Source organism: Pleurodeles waltl, chromosome 3_1, assembly GCF_031143425.1.
Source record: "Pleurodeles waltl isolate 20211129_DDA chromosome 3_1, aPleWal1.hap1.20221129, whole genome shotgun sequence".
In the NCBI taxonomy this organism is placed as follows: Eukaryota; Metazoa; Chordata; class Amphibia; order Caudata; family Salamandridae; genus Pleurodeles; species Pleurodeles waltl.
In genome coordinates this window covers 647,345,392-647,370,259 of record NC_090440.1, presented here as the reverse complement: position 1 = coordinate 647,370,259, position 24,868 = coordinate 647,345,392, and the positions used below count along the sequence as shown (strand labels likewise).

Below are 24,868 nucleotides of genomic sequence, written 5' to 3'. Positions count from 1 at the left end.
GGCTGGCCCATCTTGGAAAAAAGTTGTTTTCTTCCACCAGCTTGGCACTGAGGTCAGTGAACACCTCGTGCTTATTGGGCTGTTTCTCCCATACCATTTTGGACACAGTTGCACAAGTGCTGCCTCAGGTCCTGGAGGAGGCCTGGGCCATGCTCTCCCAAGCAGTGAAAGACTGGAGGGATGCAGCTAAGTTCACTATACAGTGTGGCTTAGACACAACTGAATCTCAGGGCAGAGCAGTTGTATCGGCAGTGGCCTTTAGGCTCCATACCTGGCTGAAGACATGTGGCTTAGATACAACTGAATCTCAGGGCAGAGCAGTTGGGTCAGCAGTGGCCTTGAGGCACCATTGGGCTGAGGACATCCTTGAGCCTCTAGGCAACCTTCATCCAATGTCTGCCTTTTGCCCCTTTGATGGCTACAGAAGGGTCATGGCACCACCCTATGCAACTAACCCATGGTATGCAAGGACGTGGGTGCTGTGCCTTCAGACCTAAAGGGTCTGGAGGCCAGTCATCTACTACACAGCCCCCAGCAGCTGTGGCCTCTAAGCCCTCCTAGTTTGCATCTGCAGGCCCATTCCTGCCCAACTGGAGGGAGAATACATCATCATCTCCTCCACTAGAAGTCTATAACATCAGAAGCATGGGTACTACAGATCATTAGGAAGGGCTATGCCTGGCCTTATCAATCCTTTCTACCTCCCATTCCACCAACATTCGAACAGGTGGCAGAGGATCATTTTTCTCTGCTCCAAGAGGACGTTACTGTTCTCCTGACCAAAAAAAACATAGAAAATGTCCCGATATCAGAAGTAGGCAGTGGTTGTTATTCCTGCTACTTTCTGATACTCAAAAAGAACAAGGGTCTTCATCCTATTGAAGACCTACGGACCGTAAATCTCCTCCTCACGAAGGAGAAATTCAAGATGCTCATGTTGGCTCAAGTCTTATCAGCTCTAGACCTAGAAGACTGGTTGGTAGTGCTAGACTTACAGGATGCATATTTTCATATCCCCATCCTGCTGGCCAACAGGAATTACCTGCGGTTCAAAGTAGGCCACAAACACTTTCATTTGACCTCACCAGTGCCCCTCGGGTGTTCACCAAGGTGATGAAAGTGGTCACAGCTCATCTGCACAGGTCAAGGGTTTCAGTCTTCCTCTACCTCAATGACTGGCTGTTGAAGGCAGGTTTGCCTCAAGCTGTCGTCTTCCACCTTCTGACTATGGCAGACCACCTGCATTCACTGGGGTTCACTATAAACATGCCAAAGTCACACCTGACTCCCTCTCAAATGCTCTCTTTCATAGGAGCTGTTCTGGACTCAGTGAAGTTTCAGACTTATCCTCCTGAGCAGGGAGTCCAGAATATTCAGGCTATGATACTAATGTTTCAGCCTCTGTCATGGATTTCGGTCTGAATGACTCTGTGTGTGCTGGGCCTCATGGCCTCCTGCATACTGCTAGTAAAACATGCTAGCTATGCTAGCTGGCAAATGTGGGCTCTGCAGTGGGACCTGAAATTCCAGTGGATGCACAAAAGAGTTCCGGGTGAATGACCAACTCTTTGTGGGGTATGTAGGAGCAAAGAAGGGATGGTCAGTATAGAAATGGACCATTTCACACTGGGTCGTTCTCTGTATTAAAATCTGCTATGCCCTTGCTAAGAAGCAGCAACCACAGCATTAGCATGAATGTCCCAGTCCTGGACATCTGCCAGGCGGCAACAGGGCATCCCTGCACACGTTTTCCAAACACTACTGCCTAGAGAGTCAGGTCCACAGGGACGGGCATGTTGCCTGTTCGGTCCTGAAGGACTTTCTACTGTGAAACATTGTCCGCAGCCCGCCGCCAGGAGGATATGGCTTGGGTATCTAATCAAAGATAAGGTATCTGCAGCTAGAAGTTTCTATCAGATGAACAAGTTGCTTACCTTCGGTAACACATTATCTGGTAGAGACTCTATTTAGCTGCAGGTTCCTTACACCCACCCACGCCTCCCTGCTCTACAGGTTTGTTACTAGGGTTAGGGTGATCCTTTCTTCAGGGCCCTAGTTATGACACACTTTGTGCCAGTACTTATCATGACTCTGCGTTTCCAGCGTGGAAAGCTATGGTAAAAGTGATTGACACCCGCACACATTGTTAGCTTCTATATAGGTGGCCGCAATGCCACATCTGACACCAACAGTGCCATGTGGAGCCGAATGGAGCCATCCGACGGCGTGAGCAAGGGGTATTGCCCATCAGAAGTGTGCGGATCAAGCCTGATGCCTGGGAAAATCAAAGGAAGGGAATCTGCAGCTACATAGAGTCTCTACCAGATAATTCATTACCGAAAGTAAGTAACTTGTTCATCTTGACATTTCCATCTAATGTTGGTGATTTTGCTAATGTATCAAAATTAGATCTTTAAAATAGTAAGAACTTCTCTTAAATGCCTAAAAACAAACAAACAGGTGCATGGTGTGCCAATTTTTGAAACATAATTTGCTCTCCCCATACAGCCAGTGCAACAGAGGAAAGTGGACCTGCACACAAAAAGAAGTACTAGGAACATGCGTTCTTTATGGAGAAGGTCACTACATTACTTTTGACAACAAACGCTATGTTTTTAATGGAAATTGTGAATACATATTGGCTCAGGTAACTAGAAACTTGGCTCTATTTTTGTTATTTGAATGAGTGCTCATATCAATATAGGTGACAGTCCGTGCTTAGTGCTTGGCCAATAACATCTTGTGTCAATGATTTAAACAGGACTTTTGTGACTCCATTGGAACCTTTCGAGTGGTTACTGAAAACGTTCCGTGTGGCACTGCGGGGACCACCTGCTCAAAATCCATTAAAATATTTGTGGGGGTGAGTAGCTTCGATATGTGTTTGGATAAAGTGCTTGGTGAAGTTAAGTTCGAATAATGACACAAAAAAAACTTCGGGGACAGTACTTTTTAATATTGACTAGGAAAGGTTTGTTATGACTGTAGTAATGGAAGTCTTTGGATAATTTTGGTTAGATCAAGCAACCTCACAAAGTACCCTAAATCGATGGTATACCCTATTTTGCGAACCCTTAGAATTCAGAAATTCTTACATTAGGTACTATTTGAAGCATAATTTGAATTTTCGAGAGCCCAAGTTCTTATTCAGATTAACATACTGATGCTGAGCGCGTAGTGGCGTGCACCATATTAATTTCTTGATTTGATTTGTTAGACATATTTTTTTAGAGATGCGTTCATAATTGTGCAAACCTTATCAAGACAGACTATATTAAATAGCTTATACCTATATGAAATACAGGATGTCAGAATATCCAAGGTCCCCAAATAAATAAAATATTTTTTGCCAACAATTAAGATTTCTGTTCTCAAGATTGTCATGAGATAATCTTATTACATCTGAATATACATGTGTCTTTTTAAAATAAGATCTCTTGAGTATATTGAAAAAACACTGATTACTAGATTCTAGTTAAACGTTTGTAAAAGATATTACTAATCATGCTCTAGAAAGTCACGTAAGATATATGTGAATTTTAAAAGCACACATTGTGTAAATATGTAGTCACAATAAGCCACATCTCACTGACAGTTCTGAATGGGAATTAGGAAGAATGTTATTCAAGGAGAGTATGTTTTAGTTGCGTGTAATAGAGCACTTTAAACCTTGTTTTAGAAGTATAAGTATTTATAGTATTAAGTAAATCGTTCTAGAAACGATTCTCAAAAGAAAACTAAATTCTCTTAAGATATTGTATCTATTATTGTATAATTGTATTGTATATCGTAAGGTTCCTTAATACACTTTTGCGCAATAGAGCTTTGCACAAACCTCAGTGGAAAGGGTTAGAAGGAGGCTTTACTTTTCAACCAGAACTTGTATGCATAAAAATTAATGATCGTAAGAAGTAGCTCTGATAAGTAGTCCACCAGTCTTTGGTCGTAAGAATACACAAAACTTTAGTTAGCATATTTTTGAACTATTGTAAACTGCTCAAAGGAATTACAATGTTTTGCCACGTTTGTACAGGGCATCACCAATAAAAACCATGCAGTTCTTATTTACCGTGACTAGTGACACAGACTTAATTCTTCATCTCTCAAAAGAAAGATTCCTATTATGAGAGAAACACAACATCGTTTTACAAGAGCAGTAGAGAAGCTGATTGTCCATGCTGTTGGTCTATACGTGTAACAAGTCAACCTGTTGATATGCCTGTCTTTCCTTTGTCAGAGCTGCCTCCTGATTTTAAGCGAAAGTCACTACAAGGAGGTTGTGTGTAATATTGAGCAGGTGCCATACAAGGTACGAGAGAGTGGCATCTTTTTGGTGATTGATGTCAGCATTGGGATGATTCTTATTTGGGACAAGAAAACCAGAATTACCATCAAGCTGACCAGTGATTACAAGGTGAGTGATTTGAGCCATGTTATCTGCTCAGATTATCGCAACCTGTTATGTTACTTCACACGTCATTGGTTACATAAAGACAACTAGTAAAGCAGCAATGGCCAAGCTGCAATGGTATTTTCACAGTACACAGTACGCTTGTCATCTGTAACAAATAATCAGTGAGAGTCTCCTTTTTACATTTTTACATTTTATGTAAATAGAATATTTGACATACAACATAGAGTGATGAAACTGACTGTGCCCACCTTTAGATATTGGTGATGGAACTCTAAATCAGGTAATGTAGCACTGCAAAATTGACATTATTGAGCTCTCAGGAAGATCATAAAAGCCATATACGCTATTGGAGTCACCCGGTGCATTGTAGGTGCTGCAGGAGTCCCTGAAGATAGTCAATGTAAATAGGTGTGGCTGTTGCCTTCTCCCAGTCTCACCGTAGAGATGGACGCCATGACAAAACATTATTGGGTATTGATTAAGAAAGATAAATTTCTTTTTTTGAAGCTCTAGCCAGTCTCTAAATCTTATTTATGCTCTATCCTTGTCTCTTTCAGAACACTCCCAATGGCTTATACTTCTTATCACAAGTCTAATAATGCCAGTCTCACCACTGGCATCATACATTATTATGACTGTTCTGAAGAACCCATGCAGACCATTAAAGACTGTCCAAATAAAGACCCATCTCAGGGTTATCTTGTGAAAAAGGTGTAGAAACAGTCTTCACTGATCTTGTCCCTTCTCACCTGAAATCAAGTGATCTTCTAAGTAACTTTCAGCAAGGCCTCAGAATTTGTAGGGGCAAGAAGTCCTTTTTAAATTAAAGGGAAGAGTTACTCAGTGCTGTGGACTAGGGCTGCCACATTGTATTAGTCCTTTTAGTCCTTTTAGACCTTCAGTCTACCAAAATATATAAGGCAGTCACTGCTAAGGCTGGACTTTAGTCTTATAAGAGAGAGCTGGACCACAAGGCATCACAAGTCAAATATTATCACTGACTAGTTACTGCTGACCCATGGACCTTAAAGAAGGCCCAGCTTGAGATTTATAAGATCTTGAACAATCCGTGGGGGGGGGGGGCGGGGGGTCATACCTAGAAGCTACAGCCAATGATTTAAAGATCACTGTAGAATCGAGTTGTCTTTTAATTGTTTCACTTTTGTTCATCAGGAAGGACTGACAAAAAAATTACAACCATTTCTTGTAAAGCTGATATAGAGAAAATAGGAGATGCTACCTACACACATCTAATTGTTAAGCCTTATGAAAATGCAAAGATCCAGGATTATCCATTTAAACTGAATGAGCAGAAACTCACTTTTATACTATAGGCCAGCGACATTGCCGATCCAAGGTAAATTAACAAACTGGACTAAACAACTAAATTTGACAATGCTGCAGATGCGGTGTCTATAGGCTAGAATCAATGCCAGCATTTTTGAAAGCATGTCGCATTTTATTAAGACCAATATTTTTAACTCATCGAGTTTGCACTCGTAAGGAGGAGTGGGCATATTGTTTAAGTGCCAACAGAATGACAGACTTGGTTTTGCACTCTCCCTATTAATTCCCTTAATGCCCTGCATAGTAGAGAGTTAATTCTGTTTGCACTGTGCCCTAACATAGAGCCCTCTTCTCTCAAACTCTTTTTGGCTGAACATTCTTTAAATTATTAAATTCATTTTATAGAATACCTTATATAATATTTTTTTAATTGTCACTCTAAAGGTTTTCTCCTGGTGTCTTTGTATGTAAATAAAGGTAGGCCATATACTTTAGAGCTTTGCATGTCCTGCTAATAAAAAGCACTTGGAGGCCTACCCCTCTAATACACTGCAATCCCTAAATGAGAGGAGGTAGTTATGTCATGTTTGGTACCTATGGAATTATAATAATAAACTCTCTTTAATGGGAAATTAAAATTGTGAAAATGTCACTATAAGAAGGTTGGCATTTTCCTGCCCCTAGTCATTTGTACCTTCGGACTGCCTTAGGATTACTGGGTATAGCTGACAGTTATTCTTTGTGAATTCCTCCAAGGCAGTCACATAATAGTGGAATTAACTGAGCCTCAATGGGTCATCATCTGGCAGGATGAGGATGGAGCTGAGTAAAGTACTACTTGCACCTGAAAAGGCTGTGTCCTATCCCCTTACACTAGGCTTAATTACCCTGTATTATCACTGCAGCCAGCTTGGAGCCAAGGCAGGGGTGTCAGGAAACTGCAATAACTTCATAGAACGTTTTAAGAAACTTCTCCCACCTTCTGAGAGTAGGACACCAGGTTATAAAAATAGGACCTTCAGACCCACACTTCAGTTTACTACTCGGCTTGCGGAAGGGCTCTCAGGGGGTTGCCTGCTGCTGTGGACTACTATGCACTCTGCAAAACTGCTGTGGTACCTGGAACTGTCCTGCTGCCTGGAGCCTGCCTTGAACTCTCAGAGGCTAGCTCTGCTGTTGAGCCCTACATGTACATCTGCACCCAGATGAGCAGAAGTGACTCCAAGAGCTAGTTTGCTGGCCTCCTGTTCAGAGCATCAGGGACATAGCAGGCTCCTGCCATCAAAAACCCAGACCTGCACCTAGTCTGAGTGAGTCCTCCACACCCAGGAGGTCTCCATCTACTCCTGGACCCTTGGTTGTTGTGGTGAAGCTGCCCAGATGGCCATTTTCCAAAACTGAGATATTTGGCCAAAAAGTGCTCTGAGTACCAGGAAGAGACTGGGACCAACCTGCTTGCCTATCTGCTGTAGGTGCATCACCGTTTAGATTGACTTTGTGGCTTTTCCTGCAACATTCTTCTCCACAGCAGCGAATACATTTTAGTGGACCTTTGCCAAAGGGGTATCTGGCCTTATGGGACTGTCTTCGGCTACAGCCTTCTGCTTTGTCCCACTGGAAATATTTGACATTTATTTTGCCAACTAAGTCTGAAGGTAAAAATCTTTACAGCGGCTTTCCTCCATGGGGATGTGATGATGACTTTCCCTGTAGCTTTGCCCTGCTGAACTTCTACCTCCTCAGACATTTTTCTCTCAAAATGTTGTTAAGTTTGAAGTTAAGCATTGACCTAGCCCAATCCACTTCTTGTATCTGAACCGTGCTCCATTGTCAATGGCCTTAACTTTTGACTTTAAACTTTGAACTGATCTTGTGTGACCAGATGGCTTCAGTTGGCGCTTTGATGTTTTAGATGCTATTTTAAACCTTAAACTTTAAAAGCTCATAACTCGGGTACTGTTCATTAGATTGTTATCATTTGGTGTCAAATAATGTATTAGATTTGGGACTTCTCCTATGGTGTGTTTTCACTTCGTTATGGTTTGTGTGCAGCATAAATACTGTACGGATAACTTCTAATTAAAATCTGACTGCTTTTTGTGCCAAGATAGCCAGGGTTAAACACAAAATAATTTAGGGACTTTTTGCGCTTCATCATTCAACAGATTATGGGGGTCATTACAACCCTGGCGGATGGCCGTCTTACCTAGGTGAAATATGACCATGGCGGTTACCGCCATGGTCATCCGCTGGTTCTCCGTCCCGCCTGCCAGGGCGGAAATGACTGCCGGGCTGGAGACCTGGGTCTCCAGCCCTGCGGCCGTCAGTATACCGCCGGCGGAATTTGGACCCGGCTTACCGCCGTGGATTTTCAGCGGTTTCAACCGCCATGAAATCCATGGCGGTAAGCACTATCAGTGCCATCAGTGCCAGGGAATTCCTTCCCTGGCACTGATAGGGGTCTTCAAGCACACCCCACCGCACCCCGACACCCTCCCCTACACCCCCCACCACCCATTCCAACCCCCAAAGGTGGCAGGGCCCCCCTTCCCACCCGATCCCCAACTTAACATTACTGACACACACCCGACACGCATGCAGGCACCACCAACACGCACACACCCCAACATACATGCCCACAGCCACACACACAGTCAGGCACGCACACCCACATTCAAACATACACGCACACATCCATACAGACATACCCACAGACATACACGCACTCATTCCCATACACACAACACCCCCGCAAGGATACACGCACTCACACACCCCCTCTACATACACACACGCACACCCCCATGCATGCACACAACGCACAACACCCCCCAACCCCCCTCCCCTAATGGACAATCAACTTACCTGGTCTGTCGATCCTCCGGGAGCCATGGGGGCAGCTCCGCCGACACCGCCACGCCAACAGAACACCACCACAGCGAATCACAGGACGTGATTCACTGGGCGGTGTTCTGTTATCGTGGCGGGGAGGTGGAGCAACCTCCACTTCCCCGCCGCCCGCAAGTATGGCTGTTGGCGGCTCTCCGTCGGAATAACGACGGAGAGCAGCCAACAGTCATAATACGCCGAGCGGCAAACCGCCTGCACAGGCGGTCTTACAAAAAGACCGCCGAGGTCGTAATGACCCCCTATGTCTGTTGCTTGACCAGGACTCACACATCAGTCAACCACTAAGACACATTGATGGATTATGAATTTTCAGTTCCTGCAACCTCTATTGCTGATTTAACATGTGTTTATAGTTGCTGAATATCATGATCTTTGTCTTTCCAGCTTTAGCAATCAGGCAAATGGCATATAAATTCATATAAGTCTATATAAGTTCATATATGATATATAGGTACCATTGCCTGCTCTTAAAAAATCAAACTTCAGAGCTTCAGGTTTTTTATGCGTGATCTGATAGAGACGGTGTTGGGCTGAGTTCTGCTGGCCACCAGGTGTTGTTCCCGAAGATCAGGACTTCCGTTTTGTCAATATTTATTTTGAGGCAGCTGTTTTTCATCCATGTTGCCACATTGGTCATGGCATGGAAAAAGTTGACTTTGGTTTTGTGGGTGTCTTTGGTGAGTTAGAGTATGAGTTAAGTGTCATAGGCATAGGAAACTATATTGAGTTTGTAGGACCTGATGATGTCTGCGAGGAGGTCATGTAGATATTGAATAGGGTTGGCTTCAGGAAGGATCCTTCAGGTAAGCTGCAGGTGATGTTCTCGGGTGTAGAATTGATGGGTAGAAGGCGGATGTGCTGCATGCGGCCTGAGAGGAAAGAGATGACCCACTTAATGGCATTTTGTTGAATGCCTATGTTGTAGAGTCTGTTGAGGAGAGTGTGGTGGGAGACTGTATCAAATGCTGCAAAGAGGTCCAGAAGGAATAGAGCTGCTGATCCAGTTTTGCTTAGGAGGGTTCTAATGATGTCCTTGGTAGCAATCAGTGCAGTCTCTATGCTGTGGTTGGCCCAGAAGGCTGATTGTGAGGTTTTGAGAAGGTTGTTTCATTTCAGCTAGTCTGTGAGCTGTTGTTTGATGGCTTTCTCGAGCACTTTGGCTGGGAAGGGGAGCAGGGATATTGGTCTATAGTATTTGAGTTCACTGTGGTCTGTGGAGGGTTTCTTCAGGAGGGGTCTGAACTCTTCATGCTTCAAGACGTCCGGTAAGGGTGCTTTGGAAATGAAGGTGTTAAGGATGTGGGTTAATTCTGTGCTAATAGCTTTGGCTCTGAGGTTGAAAAGCCAGTGACAGGGGTCAGTGGGTGCCCCGGGGTGTATGGATGACATGATAGCTGTGGTGGTCTGTGTGGTAATCGGGGACCAGGAGGTTATCATGTGGCTGTTGTTTGCTGCTTGAGAGATGTTGCCTAGGCTGGAGGTTGAGGGTTAGGGTTGAAATTGTTGTATATGGTGGTGATCTTGCTGTGGAAGTAGTATGAGAGGATGTTGTAGAATTCCTGGCGTGGGTGGATGGTGGTCTCTGTGGCTATCAGGTTATAGAATTCCTTGATTCTGAAGAGTGATTTCTTGTGGTTGGCTGCAGTGTTGATGAGGGCAGTGATTGCTGCTCTTTTTGCTGCCTTGATGTGGTGGTGGTAGTTGCTGAGGTCTGTCTTGTAGGCAGCTCTGTTGGAGGGGTTCTTGGTCACACACCATTGTTTCTCAGGTTGGTGGTAGTTGCTTTTGGAGTTTCTGAGCTCTGGAGTGTACCATCTTACTGGCTTGGAGGTGTTGTTGGTTTTAGCTGGTATCAGCGTTGCATCTCTGTTGGTGGATTTGGCGATCAAGGTGGTGAGGTTTTTAACAGCCTGATTGAGGTCAAGGCCTGCCGTCGACTTGGGTTGTGCAGTGCCTAGAGCCTGTGCCCATATGGTTTAGGTTACCTTGCCCCAGCCTAGGTGCTTGGAGGTGGTGTGCTGGTATTTGGAGATGGTAAAGTGGATGTTGATGTGGTCGGTCCAGGTGAGTTCAGTCATATGGGTGAAATTGGTTCTGTTGCTAGAAGTGAATATGGCGTCCAGCGTGTGTCTGGCTTTATGCATGGGTTTGGTGACCAGTTGGTTGAGGCCAATGTTACTGAGGCTCTCTATGAGGGAAATTGAGTGGGTGTTGTTGGGGTCGCTAGGGTGGAAACTGAGATCACTCAGCAGGAAATAGTGGAGGGAGTCAATTTCAAGGGGAGCGATGAGGTTGGTGAGGGTGTTGCAGAAGGCTTGGTGTGGACCCAGGGGTCTGTATGCGAGGGTGCCCCACATCATGGTCTTGACATCGGTCTGGAGCCAGACGTTGAGGTGCTTCATGGGTCCTATGCCAGCAGTTAATGTATGCAACCCTTCTGGCAAGTGTCTGCCTTTGCAGGCCGAATTTGAGCCTTATCGGCGCTGGTGACATGTATTTAGGGAGACTGAAGATCATTCTGTAGGCACCTGCCATTATTCCGTCTAGTGTGGATGCGTCTCTTCTCCACATTGGTTCACTTCAATACGTTATGGTTAGGGCGAGCTTTGCCTGAATCAACTGCAGTAGTGATGTAAAGCTGGGGACGGCCATGTGCTTCTTCAGATTTTTTAATGCCAAAGCATGGGAGTTCCAGCTGTCCAACTTTGGTGTTAGATATGCCATAAAGAGATTAAGCAAAGTGAGTGCTGCATCCCTGCTTCAAGCTTTTGGTGGCTGAAAGACATCTGGAAAGGCGGGTCACTGACACCAGCTTAACTTGTAGCCAAGTTTCAATATACATCAATGCAAGTAAATTCAAGAGTGCAGATGGGACCTTACAGTTGTTCAGATTGCCCCAGTGTGTTCCAGTCTATATGATCAAAAGGTCAGAGGTAGAGAGGTAGTTTGGCTCCGTTTGTGGCATCGATTTACAAAGAGAGGACCAGGATGTTTGTGGTGGTACTCATATTCTTGCAGAAACCAGTCTGGTATAGAGTTATATTTGAGTTGCTAGTGGCCCAACATGTCAACTCCGCTAAAATAACTCCCACAAAGTATTGAACCCAGTTGTCGATAAGGGCTATCAACTTATATTTCCTAGTGCTACACTTGTCACCCTGCTTGTATAGAGGTGAAATAATGGAACGTCTCCACTAAGCAGGGACTTTTCCATCCATTAGAATTTGCTGGAAGACAGGGACCAAATTGCAGGCCCAGTAAGATACTTCTTGCTTGCATAAAACAGGAGAAATGCCATTTGGGCGGGGGGCCCTCTCATCTTCCCTTGGTAATCTAATGATTTGCCATGTTGAAATTACAGGCAGTGTTGTTATAGAGTTGCAGCTTGGCTGGTGATCAGGTGTTGCTTGGTCAATTCTCACTTTGCCGATCTGTTTGCTGGAGTTGAGAGTGTCTGGCAGATAGTCCTTTATGGTACCTTTTCTGGTTCCTGTTTCTGCACTGTATTAAAATGGTTAAACCGGAACGTGACCCGGGCCTCTTCTGTTAAGTGATGACTTACGCCACAGTGCATAGGACATTGTAGCATGTTTATCAAAGACAAAAGCATGCACTGTCATTGCTTTTTACATCAGAGAGTAGCTTGGCCCACAGGGATTGTTCTTCTTGCCTCTTTAAGGTCCAGTATAGCTTGTTAGGCCTGCTTTAAGTTGTCTCAGCTCCCGTTGAAAGCTGCTATCTGATGGGAACAAGTCAAGCTTTCTCAACGTTTTATTTATTAATTTCTAACCTAGAAGGTATCTTGAACACTTTTGTTTTAATTGTTTAGAATGAATATTCATTTGGTGAAACATAGGATGAATCCACTTTGCTTCCCTGACTTGTTGGTTATTACTTTGATTCTGTGGCAGTTATTTATCTGTGTAGGACATCTGCCTTTTCTGTGTGGTCATGCAAGATATTTCTCCTTTTTCCAGAACCAATTTGTTTGGATGTGCACTGATACTCCTAGTAAACAGGAGTTAAATTGACCAAATATGTCCCTAGTTTATGGTGTAGTTAAATGCCACTGGTGAAGTGCAGCACCTAATATGCCATCCACAAAGTAGGCTTACAAAACACAGCTTTGTACCTACCATTCCAGACATGACTGCTGCAGTATAACACCTGAAGCGTGTCCGGTCAAAATAACCCTTTTTGACAAGCCTACATTGTAACTTTATGTAGGCTATGCAGATCAAAAGGTAGGATGCATGGTATTTATAAGTGAAACATACAGAAAATTTATGCCACCATGTCCTTACATTGATTAGGTCCCAAAAGCTTTTTTTCATTGTGGCAGGCATGGATGTTCTATATAGAAATTCACAGTACAGATTAAAATTGCTATTCCCTGTTTGGGTAGAAAAATAATAAACTTAGATACATGGGTAGAAAGTTAATTAGGCTAGAAATATACTTAAATCAATTTGTGTAATAGTTGTTAAAAATCCAATTAATTGGTGAAGTTGGAATTTTAATCAGTTTTAAAGATAGGTATCTTTTAGAAATTTACCTTTAACCTGTCAAAGCACCTGGAGGATAATTTGCATTGCTCGCCAGCAGGTGCCCAGTCAGTACTTTGCCTTTAATGAGTTGTGAAATTTCTTCCAGGAGCCACACATTAGATCACTTTAACTGAGAGGTCGACCTGAATGGATAGTGATGAATTCTATGAGTTTAGATGGGCATTTATGGTGGGAGCTGCTACCTGTCCTGTAGGTACAACAGTGACACATCCTGACTGAAAGGCCTTTTCTGAGGCAAAAACATCTGCACCCTTGAAAGGGATCAACAGGACCAGACCCCATTTCTTACACGTCCTCTGTCTGGCTGCTGAAGGACCCTGCTTTGTCTTACTAGACAACTGTCTCATTATTTGTTGTAGGTCAGTGACCTGCTTCAATCTAACTTTATTGTAGTGTTAAATGTGAGAGGACACTATTAGTTTCTGTAGTACGCTCCCCTATAACACCCCATCTGTCAGCACCAAAGTTTAGTGTGACCGAAGAGTTTAGTTATTTTAAAATGTTTGCATGGTGGGCCTTTTTACAGTAAGGCAAACATGAACTACTGAAAAAGTAGGTAGGGCTAGGAACTTTTTCTAGTTTTGTTAAGGTGTGCGTATAAGTCATATCCACTAACTAACTGGTGCCAATCTCAAAAGTGGTATCCCAAGGCACCCTCCTCAGACCACTTTCTTGAACTGCAGAAGTTTAAAAAAAGGCTAGACTTGTGGTTTGTGATTTGAGAGGAGTCCTGAAGGACTGGATATGGTCCATCTTGCACCCAGGACAAATGGGTGATGATTAGTGTCAGTTTTCTGACCCATCCTGTGTGGATACAGGAACTCCACAAGCTGGAAGATTAATTTTCCATGGTCTGCCATTGGAATCACTTGTCCAGCATCTATGTAGAACCCTCACACAGATATTCTATGATGCCCAAGGGCAAGGCATCTTTCCAAAGAATCTCCTTATGACGAACATTGTCCTAATTCACAAGAAGAAGCTTATGGCTAAACTGGCCTCTTAAAGGACCATCTTGCTTCTAAATGTAGCGTTCAAAATCGTGGCCAACTGGCCACCCTCCTCTGGGAGGTGGTAAAGGAACTGATAGCACCATGTCACTCAGGCTTCATGCCTGCAAAGTCCACAAATATAAGGGAACATGCATTGATACTGTAACTGGATACCAAAAAGGCATTTGATTTGCTTGAATGACTGAACCTGTTGGCTTTCCCCCTCAGACTTCACTTTATGGGTCTGTTTGCTATACAAAGACTCTAGAGTAAGGGTCAGGTTAATTGACGCACTCTTGTGAATTTTATCACTGGTCCAAGGGATGCCCGCTTTGTGATTCACCTGTTCAGTCAAACCGATGGCTTGTTAAATTCATTGTGATGCAGAAATAAAGGGACTTAGATGGGATTGGGACTGGAAGGATCTTTTATCCCTTATCACTGATGATATATTTCTTCACTTAGCTGACTCCGGTCGGTCTACCCCTGGAGTGCAAGCCATCCCACGGATCTTCAAGGAGTATTCCAGGTTGCGTATAAATTGGAAGAATTCAGTAAATCGATCAATCAGTCAATTAATCAAATTTTTATCAAGCAAGACTACTCACCCGTAAGGGTCTCAAGGAGCTCTGAAGGATTGGGTTCACTCAAATTCAGTTGAAAAGACAGGTCTCAAGGTCCTTCTTGAATCGAGGTAACAATGGTGACTGCCTGAGATGAAGAGGCAAGGTGTTCCAGCTCTTCGCTGCGAGGTAGACAAAGGATCTTCCTCCAGCTGAGGTCCTCTGTATGCAGGGTATGGTGGCTAGTGTCTGTTGAGCAGAGCGGAGAGGTCTGGCGGGCAGTAGAAGATGTGATGGTTGAGGTAGATAGGTCCTAAGTTGTGGAAGAGCCTTCTATGAGCGGGTGAGGAGTTTGAAATTTATCCTTTTCTTGACAGGGAGCCAGTGGAGGCCTTTCCGGTGTTTGTTGATGTGTTTGGGGCAGGGGATGCTCAGGATGAGTCTGGCGGAGGCTTTCTGGATGTGCTGTAGTTTCATCCTATTCTTCAGGGTGGTGCCGACGTAGAGGGCCTTGTCATAATTGAGCCTGCTAATGACCAGGGTGTGAGTTACGTTTGAGATCCATTTGACGATTTTCCAGAGAAGTCGGAGTGTGTGGAACAGGAGGATGCAACAGTGTTGATCTGGTGGGTAACTACGAGAGGTGAGTCCAGGATGAAGCCGAAGTGGTTTGTTGGGGTGCGAGGGTACCAAGTGTTGCAGGCCATTACAAGTCATACCAGGTGGATGAGGAGGGTCCCAGGATGAGGATCTCAGTCTTTTCTGAGTTGAGCTTGAGGAATCTTTCCTTCATCCTGGCAGAAACGGCTTCAATTGCGTTGTGGAAGTTCTTCTTGGCAGTTGAGGGGTTTTTGGTCAGTGAGATGATCAGCTGGGTAGGAGACAATGTTCAGTCCATGGCTTCTGATGATGCATGCGATTGGGGCCATGTATATGTTGAAGAGTTTTGGGCTCAGAGAAGAGCCCTGGGGCACTCTGTAGCTGATCTCCGTAGGTTTGGACAGGTAGGATGGAAGTCTGACTGTCTATGTTCTGCCCGTCATGAATAGCGTATCCACTTTAGGGCCTTGTCCTGGATGCCAGCTGCATGGAGTATGGAGCAGAGGGTGTGGTGGGAGACCATGTCAAAAGCACTCTAGAGGTCAAGTAGGATGAGGGCTGCTATTTTGCTTCAGTCAAGGAGTGAGCATATGTCGTCTGTGGAGACTAGGCGGGCAGTCTCCATGCTGTGGTTGCTCCTGAAGCCTGACTGAGAGATGTCCAGGATGTTGGTATTTTCTTTGTGTTTGCAGAGCTGTGTGTTGATGGCCTTTTCAATTACCTTGGCTGGTTATGGCAGCAGTGACATGGGGTGGTAGTTCTTGTGGTCCGGTGAGTCGGACATGGCTTTTTTCAGGAGTGGGCAGATTTTGGCATGCTTTCAGTCCTTGAGGAAGGTAGCTGTCTCTATGCAGCAGTTGAGAATTTGGTGGGGCACAGGTGCGATGAAGGTGCTGGCTTTATCGAAAATGTGGTGGGGATAGAAATCCGTGGGGGCCTCTGAGTGCATGCTACTCATGATGGAGCAGGTCTCATCTGTGGTGGTGGAGACCCAGTGGTGTAGGATGTGCAGAGGTTTCAGGGGATCCTGGCTGGTCGGTTGCAGGTGGGCTTGGAGGGTTTTGGGGTCCATAGATGTCCTTGATTTTTTGATGGAAGAAGGTGGATAGTGTGTTGCAGTGGTCCTAGGATAGAGGGATGTTTGCAGGTTCTGTTTGGATTTTGGCAAATTCGTTGACCATGGCAAAGAGCTCTTTAGTATTCTGTGCTATGATGTTGATACAGTCCTGAAGGGTGATTTTTCCAGTAAATCTGATGAGGTGGTGGTGATTGTTGATGGCTAATTTGGAGGCCGCGAGGTCCTCCAGGGTCTTTATGTTCCCTCCATCTTTTTTCTAGACGTCTGCTAGTGTGCCTGAGAACCTGCTGACCTTCCTGGAGTTGTGTTAGCCTGAGGTCGTTCAGAGTGGCACTAGGGTGTTGGCGCATTCAGAGATTCATTGGTTGAAGTTCCCTGACGAGATGTTGGTGTTTGTGGCCGTGGAAGGTGGTGACTTGCTGAGGGTGCTGGTGAGCTGCTCCTCAGTGATCTGGTTCCATTTCCTATGTGGGGAGCAGAGGGTGTAGTGGCTGGCGGTAGGTGTGGTGATGAAATGTATGCAGTGTTGGTCGTTCCAATGTGGAGTTCTTTCTGAAGGTGATGTTCTTGCTGGCACAGAAAATGAGGTTGAGTGTGTGTCCCACGGTGTGTGTAGGCAAGGTGAACAGTTGCTTGAGACCGATGATGGCGAGGTTTTTCCTCAGTGGGGTTTCCCCTCAAGGGGAACACCCCTACCCAACAGTGGGGAATATTTGATACAATGGACGCAAGCTGAGTTTTATACTTTGGTATGAACATGACTACCAGTGCAAACAACTTTCTGAGGCTTAACCTTTGTAGAATCCTTGATGAATATTGCACTGACGTTGAGCACTGGAGGAAGCTCCCATCATTGCTCATAGAGCAGGCGACATTGTACAAAATGATCTCCCTACCCAATGTCCTGTACATGCGACAAATAGGCCATATGCGGTGCATGATAGACTCTTTTTTTGAGGCAGATACAGTAACTAGAACACTCTTGTGGGATGGGCAAACTAACATTAGAAACACCCCTGGTGGACTCGTTTGCCCTCTGAGAAGTGAGTAGACTGTGGGGTTTCCTCAGACGGGATTTGATACGTACCTCAAAATTGAATTATTTGTGGAAATATCTGGGTATGCTGTCACTTTCTGAATTACCATGCCAATATGACTCCCAATACTTTTGGTACCTGCAATTAAAAGACATGTTAGATATGTACAATCTCAAGTCGCTGAAGGTAGCAGAAGAATTCCCACTCAAAATTAGGATCTTGATGACACCCCTATGTCAATACGGATAATCACAGCTATATCGAACCCTTTTGATCATGTGTCCGAAGTCCCTAGCACAACTCAGGAAATGATGACAGCAGAATATGAACTATCTGGTTGACACTAACTGTCCAGATACCTGCAGATATCCAGATATCTCAGAAAGGTGGCCCTTTGGCCAGTCTTACAATTGGTGTAATGTACGCTTTTCCACAGAGCCCATTAAACACAAACTTGACTGTTTAAAATGGGCAAGATGGGGAATGACAAGTAGTTTTGGAGTGTGCTCTTCAATGCTAACCTTGTCTGAGTGTCTAGGAGTTGCTACTTTCTGGTAGGGCAGAAAAATGTGTACATCGGGCTACCCAGCAAACTGGGGAATTCTGGGCAAACAAACAATTCCAAAGTATGCACTACTATTTAATAATGCCTCCCTAATGAGGGCCAGAAGAAACATTGTGGAATTGGAGGGTCTCAGCGGCACCACCCTGATAGGCGGAACAGTCCCAAAATATGGACTATTGTATGTGTGCTGAAGAATTGGTATACATGGCCTTGTAGCTGCACATGGAAGCACACTAAGGTTCTCCCGGAATGCTACATGGGGACAGATTTACATACTTACCAAAACTATTGGACCAGAGAATTGGTCAGAACTGTATGCCTCCCCTTCTGAGACCTAATGAGGAGAAATATATTTATTTCTCATTGTTCCTATTTCTAAGTATGCCAGAGTGGTAAGATACTGTATCCGCCTCTGTTCTGCAGAGAGTGGGCTCCAGAGATTCTGTCCCCTCATCTCTGACCCTGATATCAGTGATTATACTGTACTTTTACTTTGGTGCTGTATTGCTGTGCTGTCCTGCTGCCATTGTGAGTTCTCTGAGGATTGGTTTTTGTGCAGGCAGGTGTCTTAACCTGGAAAACACAATTTTGCCTACAACACAGGCACCCTTGCACCCTGGTGCAAGTGTTTCTGTGCTGGCAATAGCTGGCAGTTATATACCAGCACAGGCAGAAAGCATGAACGTGCCATATATTGTTCAATACAGTGTATTCTTGTCATCTTCTTTTCACGCAGAGTAGCGAAGCAAGATGGTTTGCTGCATTGAGTAAAATATTGATAACTATGGGACCAGCTCTTAAGTAAACTTCAGGACTTTGGATACTCTGCCAGGAAGAAGGACTGCTGAGCTGCTGAAAGACTGGCACTGTGCCAGACTCCTGTCCTGCCAGACTACTGCTTTGTTGAACAGCTGCTTAGCTTTGCTGACCTGGTGCCTTGCTGCCTTCTGTCTCTTGTCTGGGTGAGAAGGACTGGCACATCATCTTTTGAAACCAGAAACCCAGCGTAACTCTGAGGGCTAGTTGCCTTACTTGAGCCTCAAGAACAGGAGGCTCCAACAACCTTACACCTGCACCTGGACTCTTCCATTAGTAAGTCTACCTTGCCAAATGGTGCCACCCAAGTCCGAAACTCTTTGAAGTGGGCCTAAGCTGTTCTGCCAGTCTCTGTAGATCCAGCGGAACGACTGCATCTCTTTTCCTTTAGCAAACCCCAGCAGAACCGACACATCACTAGTGATACATGGGTTGGAACCGCCACATAGGCCCGCACCCCGTCATAGCTTCTCACTGCATCAGAACTACTGCTGCGCATTGCATCCTCAGTGCAGATCCTCGCATCTCTTATGGACAGCAGTGTCAATGACAATGCCAGACTCTGAACCACAGCATTGCAGCTCCTTGGAACTGACTCATCGCCCCGACTGTGCAACACATCCTCGACTCTGGACTGTGCAATTCAAGCCATCATCGACAGAATCCTCGACAACGACACAGCGGCTGCATCTTGGAATCAGTGCATAGCTTTGGCTGTGTGATGCATCTTCAACACACATCTTTGCAATGCTCCACAAACCAGGGTTAAAGGTACTCTCCTCAGTGGGCCTAACTTGTTCTGTTTAGCCGGACTCCGCTCTATCCTAGTTAGCCTGAACATGTGACTTTGTCCTGGTCCGGCATTACCAGATATCCACATTTGGTGCTTAGCACCTTTTTAGTGCTATTTTCACTAAAGTCTTTAAAACTAACTATCTCAGGTGTGTTTGAAGCGAGTTACTGTTTGAAGTATTGCACAAATGCTTTACACATTGCCTCTGAGTTAAGCCTGACTGCTCTGTGTAAAGCTACCTGAGGGTTGAGCCCAGCTTAATGTATACTTTGCATGTGACTTTACCCTGAGAATAATAGTGGTTGCTGATTGGGAATGGTTTCACCCCACCACCCCCACCCAACCAGTAACACAATTTCTTACAGAAATGTATACCTGAGGAAGATGACAGCCCCTGGACAAGCACTTTGTTATGGGATAGTTCTAATAATGTATACATTTTCCAAAAAGTACAGCAATGTTAATGGGCTGCCTTTGTGATATCCGCTGTCTTCGGTTCTTAGGAAAGATCAGCTTCAAGAATGACCTTAAAATTCCACATTGAGTTAGCAGTGCAAGGCACAGGTCAAAACACAGAAGGCCAATCAATAATAATGTTTGCTGGGTGATGAGACAAGCTACACAATTTCCAATTTACTTGCATTACATACAAGAAGCTATTAGGTATCCAGCTTTTTAATAGACTCTCTGAATTCTGCCAGAGTGTTTGAGTTTCTAGCCCCTTCATGGAGGTCCAGCCAATTTTGGGTGACGGTGGCATATAGCTAACAATTGAATACAGCTAATCAAGAGCATTATGGGCCACTATAAGACTGTCAAGGAGACCGTGCAGCTTTGATTAGGGTTAGTTATAGGGCTGGCCCCAGAGGTTTATCACATTCTAGGGATAGACTGTAGATAGATTGATCTGAATTGAATCAGATTGGTTGCAATTATTTTGTCAGAAAGTATCCCTACCACTTGTTCCTATCTCACGCTCCATGTGGGCGAGGAACAGTCCCTAGTTTACAATGTTAAACTCGGTCAATCCGCAGAAACATATCAGATCAGCAGGATGACTTCTGTCTCTCACTTCTAGTAACTGCTACCTAATATTAGATATTGGGGGTTCAGTACCACATACAGTCTTGAAACATAGTTGAAAATCTGGCAGCATATAGTTAGGATCTAGGTAGCTATAGAACAGGATAGCAAACAAAGATTCATTTATTTTAGCCAAAAGCGGCATGGTTGAAATAAGCTTATAATTAGCTGGAATGTTTTATTCTAGTCCATTCTAGATCATACATCTTTAGGAGGGGGTTACTATAGTATGTTTGTGAACAATATACTGTAAAGGAGGAGAAGCAGGTATTGTATCACTTGGAAAAGCTTCTGGAGGACATCAAACAGCTTATATCTGTAAAATCTACATAAAGAAAAAAAATAGAGTTATGGTGAACAGTACTAGAATTTGTTACCTTATGTTTATCAGATCTACACAATCCAATGTTTGTTTTTAACTCCACACTTCTGTTAAAATAAATCCTCCACTAGATTACAGAATTCTTGTTTGGCTAGACATTTTGTTAATTGAATACAAGTTATAATTTCCTCTCCCCTCAAACAATTGGGACCAATGTTTCCCAGACTTCCAATACAGACCATGTCTTTGGAAGGATCACTTCACTTCCCTTGAGTGGGATTTATGGCTCTGGGGCCCTCTATCACTGTGCTCCTCCTCCCCTTCATTTAGAAGAGGAGCTCTGGGAGATGGGGGGCTGATAATTATAGCCCTCCTCATTAAGAAATACACGGTCCGGTGGGATGGAGTCCCCTGAGCATACAACGGCTTGGAGAAAAGGGCCCCCCTACCCTTTGATTAGAAATCAAACAGTCCTGGGGATTGTGGTCCCCAGTGTCAAGCCCTATTGCCAACCGCTGACCTGCACAAGGCTGAAGGCTGTGCGCAGCATGGGGTCGTATGTATGGAGGGGTGTTGGCTGCAGGACCTGATCGCATTTACGTAGACTAAATATTAGTTTCTGTTAAAAAAACATAGAAACATAGAAATTCACTGGAAAAAATAATCTTTAAAGTAATGTTAGAGTTAGGTGTGATAAAGGTCTGTTTTTGTTTAAACAAAACTTAGAAATTCAATAAAAAAACTAAAAGTTAAAGCAAAGTTATAGTTAGGTGAATTTGTCAATGACAACATCAACATTTTGAACTAAAAATAAAACACTGAAATTCACCAGCTGTAGTTAGCAGCACTAACTTTAGCTTGCACCACCACCATGTGCTACTTATGACCTCAAATATGACATCCCTCATGCCATGACCTATGACATCGGACTCAGGGATGCTGTGCAGTCCCTCTCTTCATTTTGAACATTTTACGCCCAAGGAGTAGGCTCCCTGGAGCTTTTAGAGGCTTGTAGAAGTGGACCACACACACCCTCTCCATTTAAAATGATTTCAGGCCTTGGGTAGGCTCCCAGGGGCCTCCTGAGGCTCAGGGAGCGGCCTGCATGCTCCCCTATCCATATAGAATATGTTCGGCCCAGGGGTGGGCTCCCGAGGGCCTCTGATGGCTTGGGGAGGGGGGCCGTGGGTGCCTCATTCACGTTTAGCACCAGCAGTGGGTTCTCAGGGGCCACTGAGGCTTGGGGACGGGGGTCCGAGCCCTCCTGCTCCATAAACAATGTTTTCAGGTATTAAGATCACTATGAGCTACCTGAGGCACACAGACATGGAGTAAGTGTGGGCTTGGAGCATTACCTGAGGGTTAGTTAAGAGTGATTAAATGATTTGTAATTTGGTATAATGTGTAGAGAGTTGAAATATGAGTGAGTGGCAGAGGTTTGAGTGTTTGTGAGAGTAAGGAGAGGAAACTCTGATGTAAGTGGTATGATGTGATAAATACATTTTCAGCCCTGGGGATGGGCTCCCCAGTGCCTCTGGAGGCTTTGGGAGGGTGGCCATGCAGCAACCTCCCCAAAATGAATACAGCCCTGGGAGGTATTCTTGGGTGGAAATGTATGCACTTTTGAATCCATTGGCATTAACAAAACAGAAAGTAATTTTCCATAGTATCTAAAACTGGAACCAAGGCAATGTTTGAATGCAACATGAAAACAGTTCTTTTTAGTTTAACATTGACAGAAATCTCACTTTTGGTGCCTAGTATTCTGGTACAAGAGTTGAAGGACATGTGAATCTATAAATCATGTGAGTGCAATGATAATTTTTGGACGGATACAGACCTTCATGTTAGTTAATCAAACAGCATGCTTCTTGAAGAATGATTTTGCATGACACTAAGGGCCAGATTTGTCATTGAATCACATTGCCCTTGCATCATGCATGGTGTTACAAGGGGAACATAGGCCCTCATTTCAACCTTTGCGGTCGGACAAGGCAGACCGCCAAGGCTGAACCGCCAGTCAGTCGCCCATGCGGCCGCATTTAGACATCCCCGCTTTCCACCCGCCATCCCAGCGGGAATGTCGGTCATAACATTGCAGCCGGCTCCTAATGGAACCGGCGGCAATGTCGCAGTGCGGCAGGTGCAGCAGCCCCGTCGCAATTTTCACTGTCTGACAGGCAGACAGTGAAAATCGCGACGGGGCTATGCCTGGGGGCCCCAGAGGCCCCGCAAGTCCCCTTACTGCCAGCCTTTCCATGGCAGTGTCTACCGCCATGGACAGGCTGGCGGTAAGGGGAGTCAAAATCCCCAGGGCAGCGCTGCAAGCAGCACTTCCCTGGCAGATTCTGGCCGCCGGGACATCCATGGTTGTAATGAGGCCCATAATCCTTAAACCAGATTTACTAAGCAACACAAGGCCACCTTCTCTGGCAGAGCATTTCTTGAGTAATTTAAGGCAATGAAAGTTGCTGCCTTGAGTTAATTTGCCTGGGAAGGCATTCTATGGGTGAAACTTGGGGGTTCACACAAATCCACCCATGGGTTTTGGTGCATTCCCAGATTTACCAAGACCGGTACACCTGGTAAGGTGTCAGAAAGCTATGCCTACCTGTTAGAGGTGCATCAATGAGAAATATCTTTTTTTCTCCTCAATTTTTTACTCTAAGTGTGCTACATTTTGCTCCACGTATAAAAAGAGGATGTAATTAACTACACAAACACAGCAGATTCTTGCGGTAATGAGTGTAAATAAACAGAAATTCCCTTATAATGTACACTTTGAAAAGCAATGTGGAGGCAAGTTTGAATTTGTAATAAGATTTTATGCTGATTTTAAATGATTGATGGCTGGTTGTGGAAACCTGTGTATTAAAATTCCGTGGAATGATTTATTGTCTCCTTCTTATCCTTTCAGGGTAAAGTTTGTGGTCTCTGCGGGAACTACGATGACAATGGAAACAATGACTTCAGTACCAGGAGCCATGTCACTGTGGGTACCGCGCTGGAATTCGTAAACAGCTGGAAGGGCTCTCCCAATTGCCCAGATGCAAACAGTATCCAAGATGCGTGCTTCACCAACCCTAAGCGAAAGCCTGCAGCCCTGAAGGGATGCAGCATCATTATCAGTGATGTGTTTGCTGCCTGTCACTCTCAGGTATATCTCACATAGAAGAGGTGGATGTAGCCATTAACACTGTACAAGTCAGACAACAGACATTACGAAGCACGTTGACAAGTTTCATGTGTAACATTTTACACAATCCACTCTAATACACAGAGCAATTTTGTATGCATTGTTAGAGCATAGAAATGTTGGGAGCTTCATTAAAGACAGTGAAGTGGTTGGAGGCTTATAGTGGCTGGTATAAGCCTTCTGCTCCATCATTCTAATGTTTGTCTTTTTGTTTCTCTCTTTTTAATTTATAACATTCTACCTTACCCTCAGTAGGTTGAATGTTCTAATAGCCTTATAGCCAGACCAGCAGGTAAAGGCCCTGTCCCTTGCCAGGAGCTCTGGCCAACAACTCCGGTTCAGAGCCTTTACCAACCAGCACAGCCCTTGACAGCAGGCTATAAGACTATATTCTAAAAGGCGGCAGGATATTGTGGTAGTTTTCATGACAATAAAGGAAATCTTTTCTCACAAAGGCAGTCATTATTTTTCATACCTCCCAAATGTATGGGATTCCATGTGGAGATCATCTTTCCCTTTGCTTTCCAGCCTGCAGTGGCTATATGATGATCATTTGCCTTTGGCGCTAAAGGTGTGAAGGAAAAGGTATTCCCAGAACAATTTCTTTCATGTTCTTCTAATTAGCTGTGTAAGGTCATATAGGC

At 44.5% G+C, this 24,868-nt stretch overlaps 1 protein-coding gene across 1 annotated transcript in view; it reads left to right on the top strand.

Moving 5' to 3' along the window:
• LOC138283526 (mucin-5B-like) overlaps positions 1-24,868 on the top strand; it is a 466,047-nt gene that overhangs the window by 383,932 nt on the left and 57,247 nt on the right. The window contains exons 21-24 of the mRNA XM_069221466.1: positions 2,509-2,647; positions 2,762-2,863; positions 4,238-4,414; positions 23,946-24,185. Of these exons, the coding sequence (XP_069077567.1) occupies positions 2,509-2,647; positions 2,762-2,863; positions 4,238-4,414; positions 23,946-24,185 (658 nt within the window). The remainder of the gene's footprint in view (positions 1-2,508; positions 2,648-2,761; positions 2,864-4,237; positions 4,415-23,945; positions 24,186-24,868) is intronic.